The sequence below is a fragment of the Misgurnus anguillicaudatus genome, chromosome 19 (genome assembly GCF_027580225.2).
Source record: "Misgurnus anguillicaudatus chromosome 19, ASM2758022v2, whole genome shotgun sequence".
Taxonomy (NCBI): Eukaryota; Metazoa; Chordata; class Actinopteri; order Cypriniformes; family Cobitidae; genus Misgurnus; species Misgurnus anguillicaudatus.
This window is the reverse complement of record NC_073355.2, coordinates 47,370,897-47,391,352: the sequence shown is the minus strand read 5'-3', so window position 1 is coordinate 47,391,352 and position 20,456 is coordinate 47,370,897. Positions and strand designations below refer to the sequence as shown.

The window sequence follows — 20,456 nt, the reverse complement described above, 5'->3', positions numbered from 1 at the left end:
ATACTCCTTAAACGTCTCATTTGCCTGGCTTGCTAAAATAAGGTAAGTTAAATACACCAATTTTTTTCGGTGTGAAATAACAGAAATAAAAAATGAATAGTTAATTATATCTTTAATCTTCCCTCAAAGCTCAGAGAGTCCACTCGGAGAAGCTGTCAATCACAAATGTCAATCATAACACCACGCCCTGTTTCTATAGCATCAATTTACTATCTAAAATGAAACTTATCACAAAAACGAACAACTGAACATATATCAGCGTGATAACAACTACCTCAAAGGTCCAAAACCATCTTTATAAAAATGTTATTGGAAATGTAAGGGAAGTGTTTTGCCTTAATCTCGATCATTTGAAAAGAGAGAGCTGGGTTTATGACTTGTAATGCATCCAGCCACCAGGGGGCGATCAAAGAGCCAGCGGCTTCACTTTTCAGGATGTATGAGCACACCCGGTATGAACACAAACACATCCCGTAAATGGTGTGGTATTGGGAGGACCTTATAACATTGACGTAATTTCACGGAAAGCATTGTGTGAACAACAGGGCAGAAACAATGCATTAAGGGGCGTGCAGTAGTGAGGACATGCGTGTCAGGAAAAGACAACGGCAGTGCAAACACCGTTCAATAGCGTAACACGGGGATTTAAAGGCCAATCAACATCAACCACAAAAAAATGACGACAAGCTGGACGAACAGAGATCAGGGAGCTTGTCACTATTAGCGCTGAAGCTAAGATCAAACTAAAATGCACGCGTCTGTTTTTTTGAGAGAGAAATAATAAGCAAACTTCGGACGCTGTGGAAAAAATAAGTCACGTGTCTTTACAGCATCGTTACAGTATGTGTGTGAATGCATGTACAGATTCAGGAAAATGATTGGCAGTGTGAATGAACCAAAAATCAAACAATAGCGGAAAAATTCCAGATGCATTTTCAGTGTATTTTCCCTAATCTGTGTGTGAAAAGGGCTTTACATTGAAATGGAGAAAGAAAGTGAATGAGAGTGTTAACCAGCTTATTCTGCCTGCTGTGGTATTGTTGTATTTAATTGAGTGACTTCAAATACACAAAAAGCATCAGTGGTGCATTCAGACGAACGCACACACACACACACACACACACACACACACACACACACACACACACACACACACACACACACACACACATACAGGAACTTTTTAAGTCAACACACATTTACCTGAATAGAGTAACATAACCTGATCACAGTTACATTAGATATCAACTCCACTGACGTAAGCCGTCTCATCTCGTTCTCATTCTCATCTCATCCATTGAGTTCTGACAGTAATGTAAGATGTAAGTGAATTATTGTGAGGATATTCTTATTAAAACATTCAGCAGTAAAGCCACAGGTTTGGACGCGACCCAAAGCTTTTGTTCGGTTGAATCTCTGTACGAATGCTTCAGACAGAAGTGAAAGATTAACATCATACAGACAGAAAATCATCTATCTTTTAGTGTATTTTAACTCAAATCTATTTAGTTGTGTGTAGTCTGAACATAACAAAACCACGCGAAATCAAATTACTTTCAAACCCGATCCAAACCATATTTGTATGTGGTTTGAAATCTGATTAAAACTGGATTTTTGTCAAGACGCTTCTGTCCGAACGCACAGATTGTACTGAAACGTTTCTCTTATTTATTCTGCACGACTTTAATGTCAAACACAAAGTGCTGTACTGGAGCACTTTTGAGCACCGATTTTTATAAATATAACCATTTTATAAATGGTTTTACATCATTTTGACTGTGCCTTTATTATTTATTTTGCTTTATCTCAAATGTATTTTAAGTATAAAATGTATAGTTACTGCTTGTCTAAAACCTAAACATTCAGTGTGTAGGCTACCCTATAAAAATCTATTGTGAAAATATTAAAGTTTAGTATTTTATTGTGATTCAATTCAAATATTGTCTATAAAAAGTTACATTAATTATTTGTGACCATGGACCACAAAACCAGTCATTAGGGTCCTTTTTTTGTAAAATTAAGACTATTAAAACTATTTGAAAATCTAATGGGGAGAAATCTAAATATAGAGAAAATCAACTTTAAAGTTGTCAAAATAAAGTCCTTAATAGGGCTTTCAAAAGATTAATCGCGATTAATCGCATACAAAATAAAAGTTACTTTTTGCAAAATATATGTGTGGCAGTGTGAGTAATTATTATATATATTGAAATACAAGGAAAATATATTTATTTTAGTGCTGGGAAAAAGATTAATCGCGATTAATCGCAAACAAAATAAAAGTGATTTTTTTACATAATATATGGGTGTGTGCTGTGTGTAATTATTATTTATATATAAATACACACACATTCATGTATGTATTTAAGAAACATTTAAATAATGTGTGTGTGTATATATATATATATATTATTTTTATTTTTATTTTTATTTTTATATATTCTATAATATATATATAAATTTAAAACATTTATATATAAATAAAAAAAAACTAAAATGAATATATGTATGTGTGTGTGGTTAAATATACATAATAATTACACACAACACACACACATATTATGAAAAAAAAAACACTTTTATTTGTATGCGATTAATCACGATTAATCTTTTCCCAGCACTAATAAATATATATTGTTAGAATTTTATACATTTTGTAATATATATACATTTTCAAATATAAATTTTTCATAAATTCATACATGTATGTGTGTATTTATAAATACATAATATTTACACACACATGTAAATTTTGCAAACACAAACTTTGATTTTGTATGCGATTAATCACGATTAATCTTTTGACTGCCAAATGATACTTTTTGATATATTGAAAGTAGGAAATTTACGAAATGTACTTAATATCGTAATGATTTTTGACATAAACAAAAAATGTATTATTTTGACCCATACAATGTATTGTTGGCATTTGCTAAAAATATACCTGTGCTACTTATGACTGGTTTTGTACTCCGGGGTCCCATTTATATCACAGTACCGTATTGTAAAATGTGTGATTTTGAAGTGAATAATGAATCTTTAGCGGGATGTCTCCATGAGTAAAGGATGATCTTTTAAACACATCCGTCGACGCTCCTGTCGCCATCTGATGGAAATGAAATTAAACTCCCAAACGCATGAGGAGACGATCGCACGATCATTAATAAATGGGAGGACGGGCTGTGTGAAGTCACTGAGGTGTTGAAGACAGATCTAGTGTCTTCACACGCCTCTCGTAAATCACCCCGAGCTGCCCACTATTTATGAGCGCACGTCTCTCACTGCTGTCTGTCATTTAGACTCTGCTGTCAGTGTGATTCAGTACTAAACCATCCAGAGAGAGAGAGAGAAGAGAGATGAAAGTGTGGTTTCTGAGTCATTTCTGCTGGTGACAGTAAGTAGTTTCTCATCAGCACCTGAATGATCTTTAGAGTTGTGAAACTCGTTTCTGTACTGTGAAGAACTTGACATCTCTGTTGATGATCTGACACTGAGCACTCCTACAGATCCTGGACAGATGACCATTCACAGACGCTCTGAAATGTATTCACATAACTGACAAGAACTAAGATAGATCTCATCACTGGATTCGAAAAACTGTGGTATTAAAGATACTCAAATTTTTGTGTGAGGGAACCATTATTAAGTAAAGTGCTACATTTTGGACACATCAAATGTTAGATTTATGTCATATTAACTCATGCCCGCTAGCATTTTTGTGATTTTTACAAAATGCCTTCCGGGAAATTTTTCTTGTAAAAATATATAAACATACAAATATATCAAATAAAAGAACAGACTCTCTGCTTTCAAACGAACAATAAACAAACAATTGAAATGGGGAAAAAAGTTTCATCCTATCTTAATGTTTTCCTGCTTATAAACTCTTAAATATGAGTATTTTTCTTTAAAAATTAAAAAAATTAGCAAAAAGCTGAAATAATTGCATTTTGGTGAAGGAATTTTGTTATAAATCAGATTCAGAATGATTATCAAAACATACACAGAGTTTAAAATTAGTAAATAATATCGTGGTATTACAGATTACCGTAAAAACTCACCAGGAACACGTTTTTTTCATGCAAATGTTTTTTTTTAATTGATGAGATAACTCATCAATGGCGGGGAAAGAGTTCATTTTCTCCATGTTGTTAGTTTGACATGGTTACATGTTGAAATGTACACCATACAAAAATGATCTCATGAGAATACGTGTGTATTTTTACGCTAAAGTGTGATACCACACGTACATTTACTTAATGTTTTCATACACACTAAAAATTTATAATATAGACGCATTGACAAGACTAATACATTAATCATTTAGGTATTAACAGTTTTACAGATGTGCAGATTTTTGTGTATTCCTATTCATAAATATAACATGGGGATTGCAGTTTCCTACTCGTATTAATGACTTTTATTAGTTATATTTTCTGACTTATTTACTGCTTGTCAGTCTTCTCCAACCCAGTCTCACCCCATGGCGTCAATATTTGACGACACTTGACCATGCGTCAATATGTTGACGCGGAGGGTATACCTTTCGCGTAATTTTTTGACGAACTGGGGACTTCAATACTATTAAGTCCGTTGCATTCTCTTTCCTATTTTCTTACCATTTTCGCGTCGGTTTAGGGTTAGATTTACATAATGACATCCCTACCCAAACCTAACCCCAACGCCAGGTGACAACTGTTTAATTTCGCGTACCTAATAGTATTGAAGTCCCCAGTTCGTCAAAAAATGACGCGAAAGGTATACCCTCCGCGTCAACATATTGACGCATGGTCAAGTGTCGTCAAATATTGACGCCATGGGGTGAGACTGTGTTGTCTTCTCCTATGCAACAATAATTAAATAAAAACATAACAAATTTACAAAAGATGTTTATTTTATTCATTCACTGTAATCCACATAGTTAAAATTCATACAATTGCGAGACACACATTCAAATTCGTCCCTTTATCCAGCGATCTAAATTTCAGTTTTCATCAGCGACCGTAATGCAAACATCAAATTTTGCATTCGTTATTGAATTCAAATATTGTGCCTCAAACATTATCAATAAAATGGTTAAAGAGAAATTATACAGTAATCTTAATGGTATGAAAGATTTGTAAATGTTTTACGTTTTTGTAGCTGTAAAACGTAATAATGCTATGATGTAAGGGGACCCTCAGTGTATGGAGATAAAAACGTCTCATTCTAAGGATATTATTTTGCATTTCTGTCAAGAGATCCTTTTAAAAATTACACACTGCACCTTTAAACATATTAAAAAGTGTGTTTTGTGTTTTTGAAAGTTACTTATTATTACTATGTATTAACAGTGAGACCAGGCTGTCCATACATGTTTTTATGTATCTTTAGTTTATGGTCAAGTATATGTTCGATTTATTGTGAGTTTATGATCTAAATAATCATGTTTAATAAGAGAGAAACAAAATATCATTGGGTCAAAAAGCCATTAGGTTAAATTAGGCCAAAAAATGTTTATGTTTGACCCCACAATGGGTTAAAACAACTCAGCATTTTGGTTTGAAACAACCCAGCAGAGATTAATTTACAACCTAACAGACTGGATTTGTTCATTTTTATCCAACATCGGGTTGAAAATACTTATAGTGTAAAAACAGCTGGGAAGTGGTCATTTTTACTAATATAATACGTGTACGTATAGACAGTTTATGTGACAACAACATAAACAAACAGCTTTTTTGGCCCAAATTTAACTTCTGGTAGACATCCGCAAAGAATAAATAACAAGCTAAATAAGCTAAATAAATAACCAGTAAATTACCTAATTCAAAATCTGTGCGTGCATCAGATGAAATCGTCTATAAGCAAGATGGGAATATATATTCTTTGCATGGCACTGATTAGTGCACCTTTAGCGAAAACTTGTTAGCATTGAAGCAGGTCATGTACACCTTTTTTTACGACTGTTAAGTTTAAAAAATAAAATAACAATAGCATTATAATCCGTGTTTGGACACTATTATAGTTGTCAATAAAGTTATTGCCATTATATAAAGCATTGTGTGAGCAATGCAAATGTCATGGGTTCAATTCCAGGGAGCAGGAATGCTGATAAAATGTATTGATTGAATGCACTGTAAGCAGTTTTAGATAAATGCGTCTGCCAAATGCATACTGTAAATGTAATGCAATGATTTACCTGCAGCAGTGTTAGTCAATCTAACAGCAGTATGCAGCAACTGGACTCCAAGTCTTATGAAGGTCTGTTTTGCCTCAATAGATAAATCTTCCCTGACTTTACATTTCCTCTAAATATCTTATATGAGTTATGCATTAGTGAGAGGGTTTATCGTGAGTTAAGAGAAACCTGCATTCAAGTTTCAAGTCCTGTGCCTGTATTTGTGTCTCAATCACATGATCACATTGCTACCTCACTGTCAGGTCCATTAGCAGCTGTGATACATGCAGTACAGTTTCTACAGTCTTGAGCTCCTGCTGAGAGAGAGAAGTCTCCTGAGAGTCACAAGACGCGAACACTACACTAACCTGAAGATATCTACACACTGATACACAGATACTGATGGGATGCTACGTTCAGCTAGAAGTTACAGTCATACTGTCATTTTATAAATGTTGTTTGTTATGCGTCTACTAAAAAAATGAATAACTACATGACTGGTGTTTGAGGGGGGTCTTATAAACTATATAACTATTGCATAAAAATCTGAACTAGGAGAAAGAGAATGAGAGAGATGTTATACTGTGACATATATATTTTGGTATTGGTCTGATTTATCCTTATTTTCTCCTTTATCTAGCACCTTACTTTAATGCCACCTGACAGTTTGTTATTATTGTGAGAAGACCAGCTGGGAGACCAGCCAACCCACCAGGTGACCCACCAGCATGACCAGCTTTGCCATCTTAAAGGAATAATCCACTTTCATAAAAAAAGATAATTTCCTCACCCCCATGTCATCTAAGATGTTGATGTCTTTTTTGTTCATTTGAGAAGAATTCATGTTTTTGTGAAAACATTCCAGGATTTTTCTCCATATAGTGAACTTTAGTGGACCTCAACAGTTTACAATACAGCATCAAAGGTTCTGAACGATCCCAACAGAGACATCTAGCGAAACGATTGTTATTTTTACCAATACATAAATAAATAAAAATAAGTACTTTTAAACCACAATAGGGGTGCACCGATATATCGGCCAATGATGCTTGCTATGCTTCTCAGTGAATTACAGTGAAATGCCGCTACATCCAAAAGCCAGAGGGCGCTCTCGTGCAAAAAAAACATAATATGCATTACAGATGAAGAACCATATACACGCAGCTATGACACACAGCTGCAGGAAATGTCTTAAGGATATATGTATATTGCTGTACAATAATTCAAGCCTTTCAGCTATTTTTATAATAATACAGAATATGTATAATGATTATGTTTGACGACTGTTGCTTTTTCAAATGCATGTTATAAACGACTCAAACTAACAGTGATTTCAGATCGATAAGGACTTACTGATCAAAAGTCGTAGTACATGAAATAGCTGTGAATAATATCCGCTGTGCAATTCAGAATAGTTAGTTTTCATCTTGCACGAGCCATGTGAAGCTCCAGCCCAATCTTATGTATTATATAATAATATTGAAAGGTCACGCATTACATATGTGAAATGCACACTTTAAACAATAAACTGACACAAATACATTAATTAGTATCATACATCATCCATGACCTTTCCTCGAGATTACATAATATGTAAGGTCGCACTGGTGCATCGCACGGCTTGTGCAAAATGAAAAGTTGTGGTTTTAAAAGTACTTCTTTTTATTTTTTGGCGAAAATTATGAGGGTTTTGCTAGATAAGACCCTTATGCCTCGGTTGGGATCATTTATGGCGCTTTTCCATTGCATAGTTCGGGTCAGGTCGGGTCAGTTCACTTCACTTTGGCTTGGTTAGCTTTTCCATCGAGTTTATGGTGTTTTCCATTGCATAGTACCCCACGGTTTAGGTCAGGTCAGCTTACCTCACTTGAGGTTAGCTTTTCCATCGAGTTTAGTAACACTTCGCAGTGGGAGGGATTGTAGGCGTGTCGTTATATATGTGCTGCCTACTGCTGTAACATCATACAAGTGAGAGTGTCATTGTACATTCCCATACATTTATTTATTTCTCAGTCCACCACAAAATTAAAATTGACCACCACAAATAAATGTTTACACATCGTGTTTATCACTACCTCTGTATCACAGTTTCTGTACAAACACTCGACGCGCTCCGCTGAACCTCATTTAAGTTTTATTTTAGCATATATGTGGAAATGCGCATCACGAATGTGCCGTCACAAAGTGCAAGTCTTGAAAAAACTGTTATGGTGTTCCTGATTCTCAACCTGTGGATGTTTTTCATCGCTAAAAGGGAGTTTGGGAACTTATAGCAGAGCACAGATGACAACATGTTTGCTCGAGACAGCGCAAGCTAGCATGAAGGTAAAGCTAATATTTAACGTGACGCTGGTAGTGACGATTCTCTCAGACCAATCTGTTATCTACAGTGTTTTCGCATCACATTTTGGTATCAGCTCGAGTCGCTTGGAACCCCAACCAAGGTGGTCTAAAACAAGTATTGGGTACTATGTACTGCACTCAGTGAAAATGCCCCAAAAGTAAGCGGACCCGACCCAAACTGTGGGGTACTATGCAATGGAAAAGCGCCATTAGAGCCCTTTGAAGCTGCATTGAAACAGTAAACTGTTGAGGTCCACTATATGGAGAAAAATCCTGAAATGTTTCCCCCAAAAAACTTTATTTCTTCTCAAATGAACAAAGAAAGACATAAACATCTTGGATGAAATGGGGGTGAATAAACCATCAGGATTTTTTATGAAAGTGGAGTAATCCTTTAACCCAGTGGTTCTCAAACTGGGGGCTGCGAGATGGTGCCAGGGGGGCCTCAGTTTAATGGTATTTTATAAAATACATTAATTTATCATGAATTCTTGTAATTAAACCTAAAAAAATGAGGCTACTAACCAAAAGCACTACTTTAATATGTTTTTTGTAATTAAAATGTTGAGTTTTAGAAATGTAATACATATTCTTTGGGGGGCCGCGAAGGAATGCGCCGTACACAAGGGGGGCCGCATGCTGAAAAAGTTTGAGAACCACTGCTTAACCAGCTATGCCAGGCTGGGAGGACCATCATAAACCAGCTAAGCCAAGCTTCCAGTCTGACCTGCTAAAAAGTGTCCAAAACCTCTCTTAATCCAGGCTGTCACACCAGCATACCCAGCTAAAACCAAACTGGAAACCAGCTAAAACCAGCTTAGGCCAGTTTTAAAAGGTCTTTTCAGTAGATTGGAAGCAGCAATATGAGAAAAACATTTCACACAGCTGCAAATGACATGAAAGTAAAGTTTCATTAGTGATTTCAGGAAAGTGTTCATCTCTTGTGATTGAAGTCTTCATCATGTGAAGTATAAGAGCACAAGTCATGATGAACACTAAATACTACCTCTACTCTCCAGACGAGACCATTTACAATCACATACAGACACCCAGAGTAAAAATACAAACTCCCATCCAATCTCTGATCCTAAAGATTTCTATACATCACACAGTGTTTTCAGCCAAGCAACAACAAGACAACAACAATAATCTTCAGCTCATTCTAAAGAGGCTCAATAAAGTGTGAATGAATATTTATTTCTTTCATTTTCCCCCGCTCTTCTCATTTTTCATATTTAAATCGCATTACATTTATGAAACGTATCAATAATTCAGCGATACACACAACAGCGCTGTATTTGAATATGAGATCAATTAAGAGCATAAACGCACGCACACACATGAATGATGTCTCTGGAGGAATGAATGCCCTGATTCTTCACAGGGCGACCCAGCATCAGGACCTCATGTGTCTCTGTGTCTGTGTGAACAGATGGGGGGAGGAGTGAAGTCTTATCCTGGTGTCTATGAGAGATTTAAGGGTAGGACACTGAATGCTCTCATCTCTTTTATTGCTCTCTGGTGTCTCACTGGTATATCACTCCATATATATATGGAATAAACAGATGTTACTGCTCCAATAATGATTTTTTGTAAACATATATCACCTTGGAAAAAAAAATAAAAAAAATAATATATATATATATATATATATATATATATATATATATATATATATATATATATATATATATATATATATATATATATATATATATTATTTTATTTTTTTTTTTTTCCAAGGTGATATATGTTTACAAAAAATCATTGCGTTTTATCCTAAAAACTTCTGAATTGTGGTATCAATACATTATAATGTAATCATGAGTGAATAATAAACCTCAATAACGTGACCACGAAGTCGCATTTACAATACAAATAAAAGGAATGAAGATGAATTATTCATTCATCATGTTTGATTATGTGACAAGACATCATGAAACCAGTAAAGATCTGTGAGAAATGATCAAATACAGGCCTATTGACTACAATAAATCTCATGCACAAAGTAATTCATGTTCATTAAGACGACAACTTCAACATATGCTAATATTGATGGTTATGACCTAAATATTTCTGTCTTAAACAAAATAAAATTAAAATATAATACTGAGCGATTAACGACAAATGATGAATAACTCTCTGTCACCAGTCATGACAAATTAGTCGAAAGCTTTGAAATGATCTGCTTGTAAGATCAATATCAATTCAGTCAGATGCTCATACAAAAACAGTTATGTGTGCTAATACATTATAAACATAAACGTACGCTTTCCTTTAATTATTACAAATAAACAATTAAATACATTTCTAAAATGTATTAAGTTAACTTCAGACAATGAGCGCAGGAAAAAAAATCATGAATAATTCATGAGCGAATCTGCATATGCTAATATCGCTAATAATGATCTATAATGAGTTCTGTGTCACACATGCATGTCAAATATAACTCAGTCTAGCTGTTAAATGTGAAAAATGACATCACAATCAAATTTCGTATTTCACACCAAAATCCAATGAACTTCTAAGCTCATCTATTGTAACTATAACACAAAAAACCCGTAAGACTTTCACATCACAATCAGATTTTACATAAAGACTAAACTACAAATGTCAACACTGAAAGTGAATCAGTGCTGAGTCAATGTCAAATAAAACAGCACTGACTCAGGTCAGAGGTCAGGGGTCACAAACTACATGCTGACGGATGATTTCGAGAGGAGTAAAAGTAAATGAAAAAAGATCTTACCTCGGGCAGGTAAAGGTACGCAGGTGGACAGTGAAGTGAATGTGGCAGCACACCACAGCCTGACAGCAACATACACGCCGAGTTTGCCATGAGCCCAAATTCACCAGAGAGAGAGAGAAAGAGAGACTCTTACTGCCTTTATCTCTGTCCTGCTGGAGATTAAATGAACCCTGCCAATGGTCTACGCTCGGTCTGTGTGTCTCTCTCTGTCTCTCTCTCTCTCTCTGAAAGCAATAAAGATCATCTAAACATTCACATACAGAAGTAGGAGGAGTCATGAGGGTGGAGGAGGGATGCGCGAGTGCCTGAAACAGCACCGCATGTGTGCTTTAATTGCCCACGACCCCCTTTAGAGCGTAACACTGCCAAAACCCTTTCAAAACACATTCAAGGACACACACACACAATCTAAAGCTTTATGTACACAATTGAGTTAGTCTTACTATGCAGATTACATTTTATTTTAAAATCAAACAAGAGAGATAATTAATTACATTTTGTAAAAAAAAAAAGGTTTTATTGTAGCAGTAACATCTGTTTTCATTGGTAGAGTATTTTCATATTTAAACACATTTTCCCCAAACTCCCATTCATGTAAGAAAATAAACACTATTAGAGTAAAGCAATGATAAAGAAAAGGATAGTTAAACTGTATGTATTCATTATAGTAGTTCTACTAGCTTTATTTATGCTTATTTAAGTAATTGTATATGTCATGTTTTACAGTAAAAAATCTTGCTTTACAGTAATATGAATAATGATTATGGAAAATTAAAACCTCTTAACAAGCACTTACAGCATGCTTGCTTAAGGCTTAACAACAATTCATAGCATTCTAGTTTAAAGTTATTTCACAAGCAAACAGCATCCTGCTTCTTTACAGAAGTATCATTACAAAACGCTATTCCAGGAAATATCTAGAATAATACTTATATCGCTGTTCTTCAAATTGTTTCAGGTATTTTCATGATTATAAAAAATATTTTGAGTGATTTTGTTTAAAGAGTGTTGCTTTTTAAATGCACGTTATAGACGACTCAGACTCATAATGATTTCGTAGTACATGAACAAGCTGTGCACGAAACACAGAATCGATTCAAAATCGATTCTGAATCGATTTCAGAGGCATTTTTAATGGGACACGCAATTAATCGTTGCTGACCTACATTTGTTATTTTTCAAGTAGGGATGCATATCAATTAATCGCGATTAATCTATAGCAGAATAAAAGTTTTTGTTTACATCATATATGTGTGTGAACTGTGCATAATAATCATGTATATATAAATATGCACACATGCATGTATAATTTTAAGAAAAAAATATATTTATATTAAGTATTTATATTTATATATAATATAAATTATACATAAATATACAAATGTATATACAAATGTAAACATTGCTTAAATATATACATGCATGTGTGTGCATTTAACTATACAAAGTTATTATACACAGTACACACACATATATGATGTAAACAAAAACTTTTATTCTGCTATAGATTAATCGCGATTAATTGATATGCATCCCTATTTTCAAGAGTTAATTATTCCATTTATTCTAGCCGGGACGGTGTAGGTTCCGCGACGGTTTTCATGTATACTTTTGCGTCGTTGTCTGCATCGAGTTGCAAACACACAAGAGGGGTTCTGGTGGACCAATCACAGCGCTTGCATTCCATGTAGAACTGACGCGCTGTTAAACATTTTGTGAGGTGCACGTCAGGCTACGCACAGGCTACAGATAACCCACGACGTAGCTACAACGTAGAGCTTACGCGCGACTATAAATCAAGCTTAATTTTTTTGGTACAAATGATTGTTTTCTACCCAAGGCTTTTAATGGTTTTCTGTGCACAGATAAAAATGGGAGTGTGAGAGAGACTGATGTTGAGTAGTGTGTTAAGAGTATGAAGTGGTCACATCTCTCCCATGAGCTTTAATAAAACATGCGCGCACACACACACACAAGCCCATGTGCACCAATCAGTGTGTGTGTGTGTGTGTGTGTGTGTGTGTGTCAAAAACAGATGTTCTGTGTACAGCAGCCATCACACATGCATGCACTAATGTGATTTCACTCCAAATTACATCACTGAAATGCACACACACACACACACACACACACACACACACACACACACACACACACACACACACACAAACACACACACACTTGCGCACATGCAGACTACTGACAGTGTCTGATGATGTTACTTATGTGAACGGAGTCACGAGAATGACTTTACACAGACCTACAACGATACAGACACATACAACTTATTATAGAGACATCATTCACCTGAGACATCACAGAGACAGGCAGACAGACAGAGAGAGAAAGATAGAGAGAGAGAGAGAGAGAGAGAGAGACACAAGGGTTGTAGCGTAACACATTACAGCACCTGCAAACACTTTTGTTTGTGTAAACAATAGGCCGGTAAAATCTTTAATCTCTGTGGTTCTTATGAAAGTGTTTAATTTAATTGAAATCATTTTAAAGCTGTGGATTTATGTTCTTTTTGTAATCGGCTATTATACTTTAAATTAATTTGATATGCAATTTTAATAAAGCCGCTGAATGAGTGCTTTAAATCAAATGAGTGATGTTTCTTTTATTTTATAATTGAACTTTTGTTTACTGGTGAACAGTTTAACCCAGACCTCATCTCTCGAAGTTTATAACATAAGGAATAATTGAAGACGGGCAGTTAAATTATTAGAAAATAGGTCATAATGCAGCAGTATTTAAAAATAATTCAAACTGGAGTCAATCCTTCTACTTATACCACAGTTCCCATAGACATTGTTCTGGTGTTTATTTTAAAACATTTGACAGGTCAGGTGTGCGTTTATCGAAAAATAATCCATACCCGTTGAACATTTCTCAACCAATCAGAATAAAGCATTCAACAGCTCTGTGGTATAAATGATAATATTACATATTGTTTAAACGGAATATATTTACACTACCGGTAAAATTTTTTGAAACACTTAATCATTATATTTTTCACATTTCAGAATAATAGTAAACTCCTAATGATGGAATTTGCGAACTTTTATTGCTTTGTGGACATTTTTTGGAAAAATCTGCGGAATGATTTTAAATGTTTTAAAAGATATTAGAGAATTTAAGCTGTAAATATTACAAAATTGCATCTAAAATAATAACTTTTTAAAGGCTTACAATGAATCATTACATCTGCGGAATTTCTCGGGCGCGGATTTCATTTATGCCTGCTAATGACCTAATAGGTTGAGATTCATAAGCATTCAATACTATATTCAGAAGTCGCTCTCGTTGTATTTTGATTTCGGTCTGCGCTAGTCACGGTTTTCAGAATGAGAGAACAAAATAACGTTTTAGTCACATAACATCGGTTGATTGAAACACCATTATTTCAGCATTTACAAAATAACGCTAAAATGTTGCGCAAATCTATAATGAAAACCATCAGACAGTGTGTTTTTTATCAAAACGGCTTCTGAAGTCACTTTAAAGGGATAGTTCACCCAAAAATTAAAACCGTTCATGAGCCCCATTCACTTTCATCGTTGGAAAAGTCATACTATAGAAGTGAATTGGGCTCACGAACGGTTTGGTTACAAACATTCCTTAAAATATCTCCCTTTGTGTTCATAAGAACAAAGACATTTATACAGGTTCGTAACAACATGTGTGCCAAATGGAAACTCACCAATTTCGCAAATATTGCTATATATCTCCAAATATCGGTGGATGTATGAAACACAATTTCATTAGTTAACTAATGTTAATAATAAAGTACATTTCTATGGTGGACAAAAAATGATTTAAGTGTGTATAAATAAATAAATTAATAAATAAATACAAAATGCATAAATAAATAAATGAAGAAATACATAAATAAATAAATACAGGAATAAATAAGTAATTAATTAAGGGGAGAAATAAATTAATAAATAAATGTAGAAATACATAAATACACGAAGAAATACATAAATACGCTCTGGTGTGGAGGTTTTTCAGGCAATTCGAACAAGTAGCATGATCATTCTTTAAATGTGGCGTGTATGATTGGTTGGAGGACAAGACAAAGGAGGTCTAATAAACTTCATGTGGCATCATAAGAACCGACAAGTGCATGACATCTCTGTATGCTTTTGAGTCGCTTTCACAGTATTTTGATGTCATACGCATGTCGGTTTGCGTGCCGCCGAACACACCCACCACCATGGTTTTTGGAATTACTTATCGTAAAAGAACAAAATTATGCTTTAGTGATATGACATTGGTCAATAGAAAGTTGTAATTTTGTTGACATTTATAAAAAAAACTCTAAAGTTTTGGGCAAATCTGAAAAAAAACAACACCGTTATAATGCTGCGTTTACACCAACCGCGGTAGAGGCGTGAAGCGCGAGTGATTTCAATGTAAAGTCAATGTGAAGACGCGTTGACGCGCGTCTGGAGGTCCCGCGGAGCGGAAGATGCGTTTCCGCCTCATTCGTGCGTCTAGCTCGCGCGAAATGAGCGTTGTGCGCAGTATGCGCGAATGGTGCTTTTTGTGCATTTTGCGGTTCACGCGAATTTGCGGCTGCCGCCCGAGTTGAAAAATTTGAACTTTGGCAGAATTTCACGCCGCGTTTACCAATCAGGAGCCTGCTTGCTGCTGTGGTGGCAGCCCCGTCCGGAGTCACTCATTCAACCAACGCTTGATATTGTCCGTAAGCAGTCACACAGAGCTATACAACACAAGATCTTATTTCTATAGAGACAGAAATAAAAAAGGACCTTGCTTGGAAGAGTGTCAGTGAGGACATTGGGCAACCTGGTAAGTTGTAAATACAAATTTCAATTTTGAGTCACGTGACGTTTATCGATCCACACTGTTTATTTTGCCCCTATAGTAAGGTGACCAAATACAAACCGGTAACTCTCTCGATAAATGCACAATCAACATCAGTCATCTTGCAAACAGACAACGCATAGCACTTGCCCCTCCCACAAGAAGCAAATTTTGCCTCTGACGCGCGTCAAATGCTTGCTTTTCCCGCGCGTCTACTCCGCTCTACACGTGCGAATGCATTCAAACTGTTCAAGCGACAAACTAGACGCGGTAGACGAGATTTTGATGCCTGAAACGCGGTTGATGTAAACTCAGCATAAAGAATCTATATCATCAGAATACAGCAAAGACATCTGATGATCACATTTCTTTTCTAGACTGGCAAACATTCACAGGGAAACATCACAACATGACAATACACACGCACACAAGTTACTTTCTAAAGCCACGTCAAGAAATCACCATGTATATCAGAGACAAACTTTACAAAGTTTTTTAGAAACTTTACAAACAGCAATCCAACGCTTCAGTGTCCAACAAGCTCATGTCAAGCCCTATTTTTAGAGGTTGTTTCTTCTTTATGGGCAACAAACATTAAATTTTAATGCGCACCCAGGAAAGAGCGAGTGATTGCTTTAAAAGAAGCACATTGTGCTGGAGAGACCACAGCCGTCTGCTTCACTATATTAGTGCGGAGATCTCTTAAAGGTCTCTATAGGAACTCTCATAAAGTTTTCATAAAAGTGTTTTATTAGCACAATTATATTTTTCTCTTCACACAAAGCTGCGGACATTATTACAGGGAAATTTAGTAAAAGTTTTGTGTCTTTTTACTAATAAGGACCATGCACCTAAAATGTCTGATAAATTCATGTAAAGTATAACTACACCTGTACACAAACACTGTCCATTACTTTAACCTACTGTATTAGCTTTGGCAATTGTAAGAACTTGACTATTGGAAACATTTAATTTCCAGTGAGATAAATGAAACAGAAACAAAATCAATCTTCATTTTAAATTCCAGACTCACTGTTATAGTAAATTGGCAAAATGACATTCATAAGCAACATTTATTTGGCATCACTGAAGTCAGGGGCTGGTGGTTTGTGCAAACGTCCAACACACCGAGCTCTGTTGACCATGAGGGTTTTTTAAAGTCCCCCTGTAGTTGATAAATTTATTCTTCAAAACTCATCTTTGAGCATCAAAACAGCATGCGTAAAAGTTTTTTCCTGTGACAGAAATTTCTTTATACTTTAAAATAGCTTGAATGTAACTCTACACTCTTGCCTCTTGTATGTGCAGATCTATTAATATGCAAATAATTATCTACTCAATCACACCAGATCAGACATATATAGATATATATGTTAGGGCCGGGACTTTAACGCGTTAATTAAGATTAATTAATTACACAAAAAATAACGCATTAAAAATTTTTAACGCATTTTAATCACACTTATTTTTGCACCGCGGAACATTTCTCATTGGATGAGTTTCGGCGGACCGATTATACTGGAGCACCAACTAGCATTCATGACTTCAGACAACAACAAACCACAGGTGAACATGAACGAATAAGCTGATGAGATCGCTTTGGTTGGCCCCGTGGATGGGAATTTTTTTTTATAAAAAACGAACGGATGGAAGCGTCGATAAGAGCGTGGTTGTGTGTAAGCTATGCAACAAGGAATTCACATATCACCGCAGCACATCAAGCCTCAAGTATCATTTCAATGCAAAACATATAGCAGCTAGCGTGGACATTAGCCCGACTCCGCGTACAATGACTTGGTTGAACAAAAATAAACAATATTTTGTTGCTTAAGCTTATGTATTCAGTCATTATTTATGGTATACTAAAAATCCATGTGAAAAAATTACTTCTCAATGTTCTCAGGTCAAATATTTATATGTGATTAAAATGTGATTAATTTCGATTAATTAATTACAAAGCCTCTATTTAATTAGATAAATTTTTTTTAATAGAGTCCCGGCCCTAATATATGTATATAGATGCCACATTTGGCATTTGCAGGCACATAACTGATAAGTCCAGTTTCACACAGGGATATTGCGATGACAGAATTTTCCCACCGGTTAATCAGCGTGTGACAAACAAGTATTACAGGGTGGGAGGGGCTTATAAATGTGCATGCAGTCATGCGCATTATACAATTGTTTAAATGCAGCGCTTGCGTACACTGCATTACATCGCTTATGAATCCACATGCAATGCAAGGGCAACAATTGTTTAATTAAGTGTTTAAGCCAGTGTCCCAGTGCACAAAACGATATCGCTTATATGAAACATTTTATATGTATATTATAACAAAACGAGTAAGCACGCGGCTTCTACAATCGTCAATGTCAGTCAGCTCACCTCGCACACTCTGACAGTAATAAATAAATTCTGACACCTGCTGCTCTGTGATGTGACACGCATTCAGATCGCACTGAAATTAGGTAGCAGACCAATTCAGTTTTTAGGGTCTGCTCTCTCTAACAAAACTAATTGATTTAATTACAAGAAAATATCAAAACGACAGTGAAAGGCTAAAGCTATCACCGGTTACACCAACTATCGCAACAAGCCTAATGCTGCGTTCACACCAGCCGCGGTAGAGGCGTTAAGCGCAAGTGATTTCAATGTTAGGTAAATGTAAAGACACGTTGACATGCGTCTGGAGGTCTCGCGCAGCGAATGAGGCGGTTAGCGCCACGTGGTAGACGCAATTCCGCCTCATTCGTTCGTCTAGTTCACGCGAATTGAGCGCTACTGCGGGAAACACGCAAGTTGAAACTTTGGCAGAAAAAACGCGCCGTGTTAACCAATCAAGAGCTTGCTCTAGTAGTGACGTGATTACAGGAAGCAGGCGTAGTCGCAGAAGCCCCTCCCATGACACGAATTTCCACGTGAATGTTTTGATGACTAGAATTTCGAAGCGGGTACATTTAAAATGTTCAAACGTCCAACTACGCGTGGTAGACGCAAATTTGACGCCTCTGGTGTGAACACGTCTGGTGTGAACCTGCAGTAAAGCTGATGTTAACAGGTTTGAGATCACAGCAATTAGCCACGTAACTTAACTTTGAACAATCCAATTGGTTCTCAATAGACAAATTCAAGTCCAGCCCTGCCTTATTTCATTCCATAAGCCGGTTTCACTCGAATTTACGGCACCACGAGGAACATAAGACAATCGCCACTTCCGTTTCATGGCGACTTTAAGTGCAACTTTATGGAGAAAATACTCAGCAATGGCGATGAATGCACAAAGCAACAAAGACATATAAATAACAATAAAAAATTGATTGCTACTACAGGGGAACTTTAAAAACAGGTTGATCTCAGATTCTCTTCTCATATACAGATATCCGGTTTTAAAGATGAATCTGTCCAGGTGGATATTTAGTACTTTAATAAACAGGCCGCGGCACATCGTATCCCAGAAGATCTTCTTCAACTAGAAACTGCTAATACATAAGCCAGCAAATACATCCCAGCACTAAATGAAGACGGAGATAGACCAATGGTTTAAATGACTCAATACAGAACAACTCAAATTCACAACATGACCAAATAACAAGAGCACAAAAATATCTGAACATGCAATACTACTGTATTTAAAGAGAACATTCGTCATGATTTTCTCATCCTAACCATTGACTTCCATAGTAGGAAAAACAAATATTGTGAATGAAACTCAATGGGTACTGTCAACTGCGTACTTATCATAATTTATCACAATATCATTTATCGCAATACTTTCATAATATTTGTTATCCTACTATGGAAGTCAATGGTTAGGATGAGAAAATCATGACTGAATGTACTCTCGTACTGGAGATGATGTGTTACAACAAATATTTTATACAACAAACAGCAGCAGTGACTCTATCATGATTCATCCCAGATATTTTCAGGCTGCAGACAATTGCGTCCGTGTCCCTCTTAATAAACTTCGTCAGTGTAAAAAGGCGAGACGCGTCCTCCATCTCTCTCAGTAAAAAATAACACACTCTCTCTGTGACCTTCTGCTCTCGGACACAAAACACACATTCATCTCCGCCTCGCACGCGCCCTTTGATTAGTACCATAAACTCTCAAAAAATTGGTCAATATCCCATAACACTAATGTCAGTCTGTGCTCACATTTTACAGCCCTTTAACACACACGCGCGCACACTCGGCACATCACCGCAAGGGCTTTACTGGCCCCCGGTGAGACCATATAAACCAGATTAAACACTTTTACGACTCTTAATGGTGAAGAGATTTTAAAGGAAAACACAGCCGGAAGGCCGACACATACATGACATCATATCTGAAGACCTTTCTCTTTCCATCTACTGTATAAAAATAAT

General features: G+C 35.9%; 1 protein-coding gene across 9 annotated transcripts in view; it reads right to left on the bottom strand.

The window, feature by feature from the left end:
* The window catches only part of LOC129436739 (RNA binding protein fox-1 homolog 3), a 295,528-nt gene that overhangs the window by 73,545 nt on the left and 201,527 nt on the right, over window positions 1-20,456 (bottom strand). The window contains exon 1 of one of the 9 annotated variants that reach the window (XM_073857797.1): window positions 11,253-11,342. The exons of the other annotated variants lie outside the window; for them this stretch is intronic. Within the exon in view, the coding sequence (XP_073713898.1) occupies window positions 11,253-11,342 (90 nt within the window). Of the gene's footprint in view, window positions 1-11,252; window positions 11,343-20,456 lie in introns of those variants that run through there. 9 annotated transcript variants of the gene reach the window in all.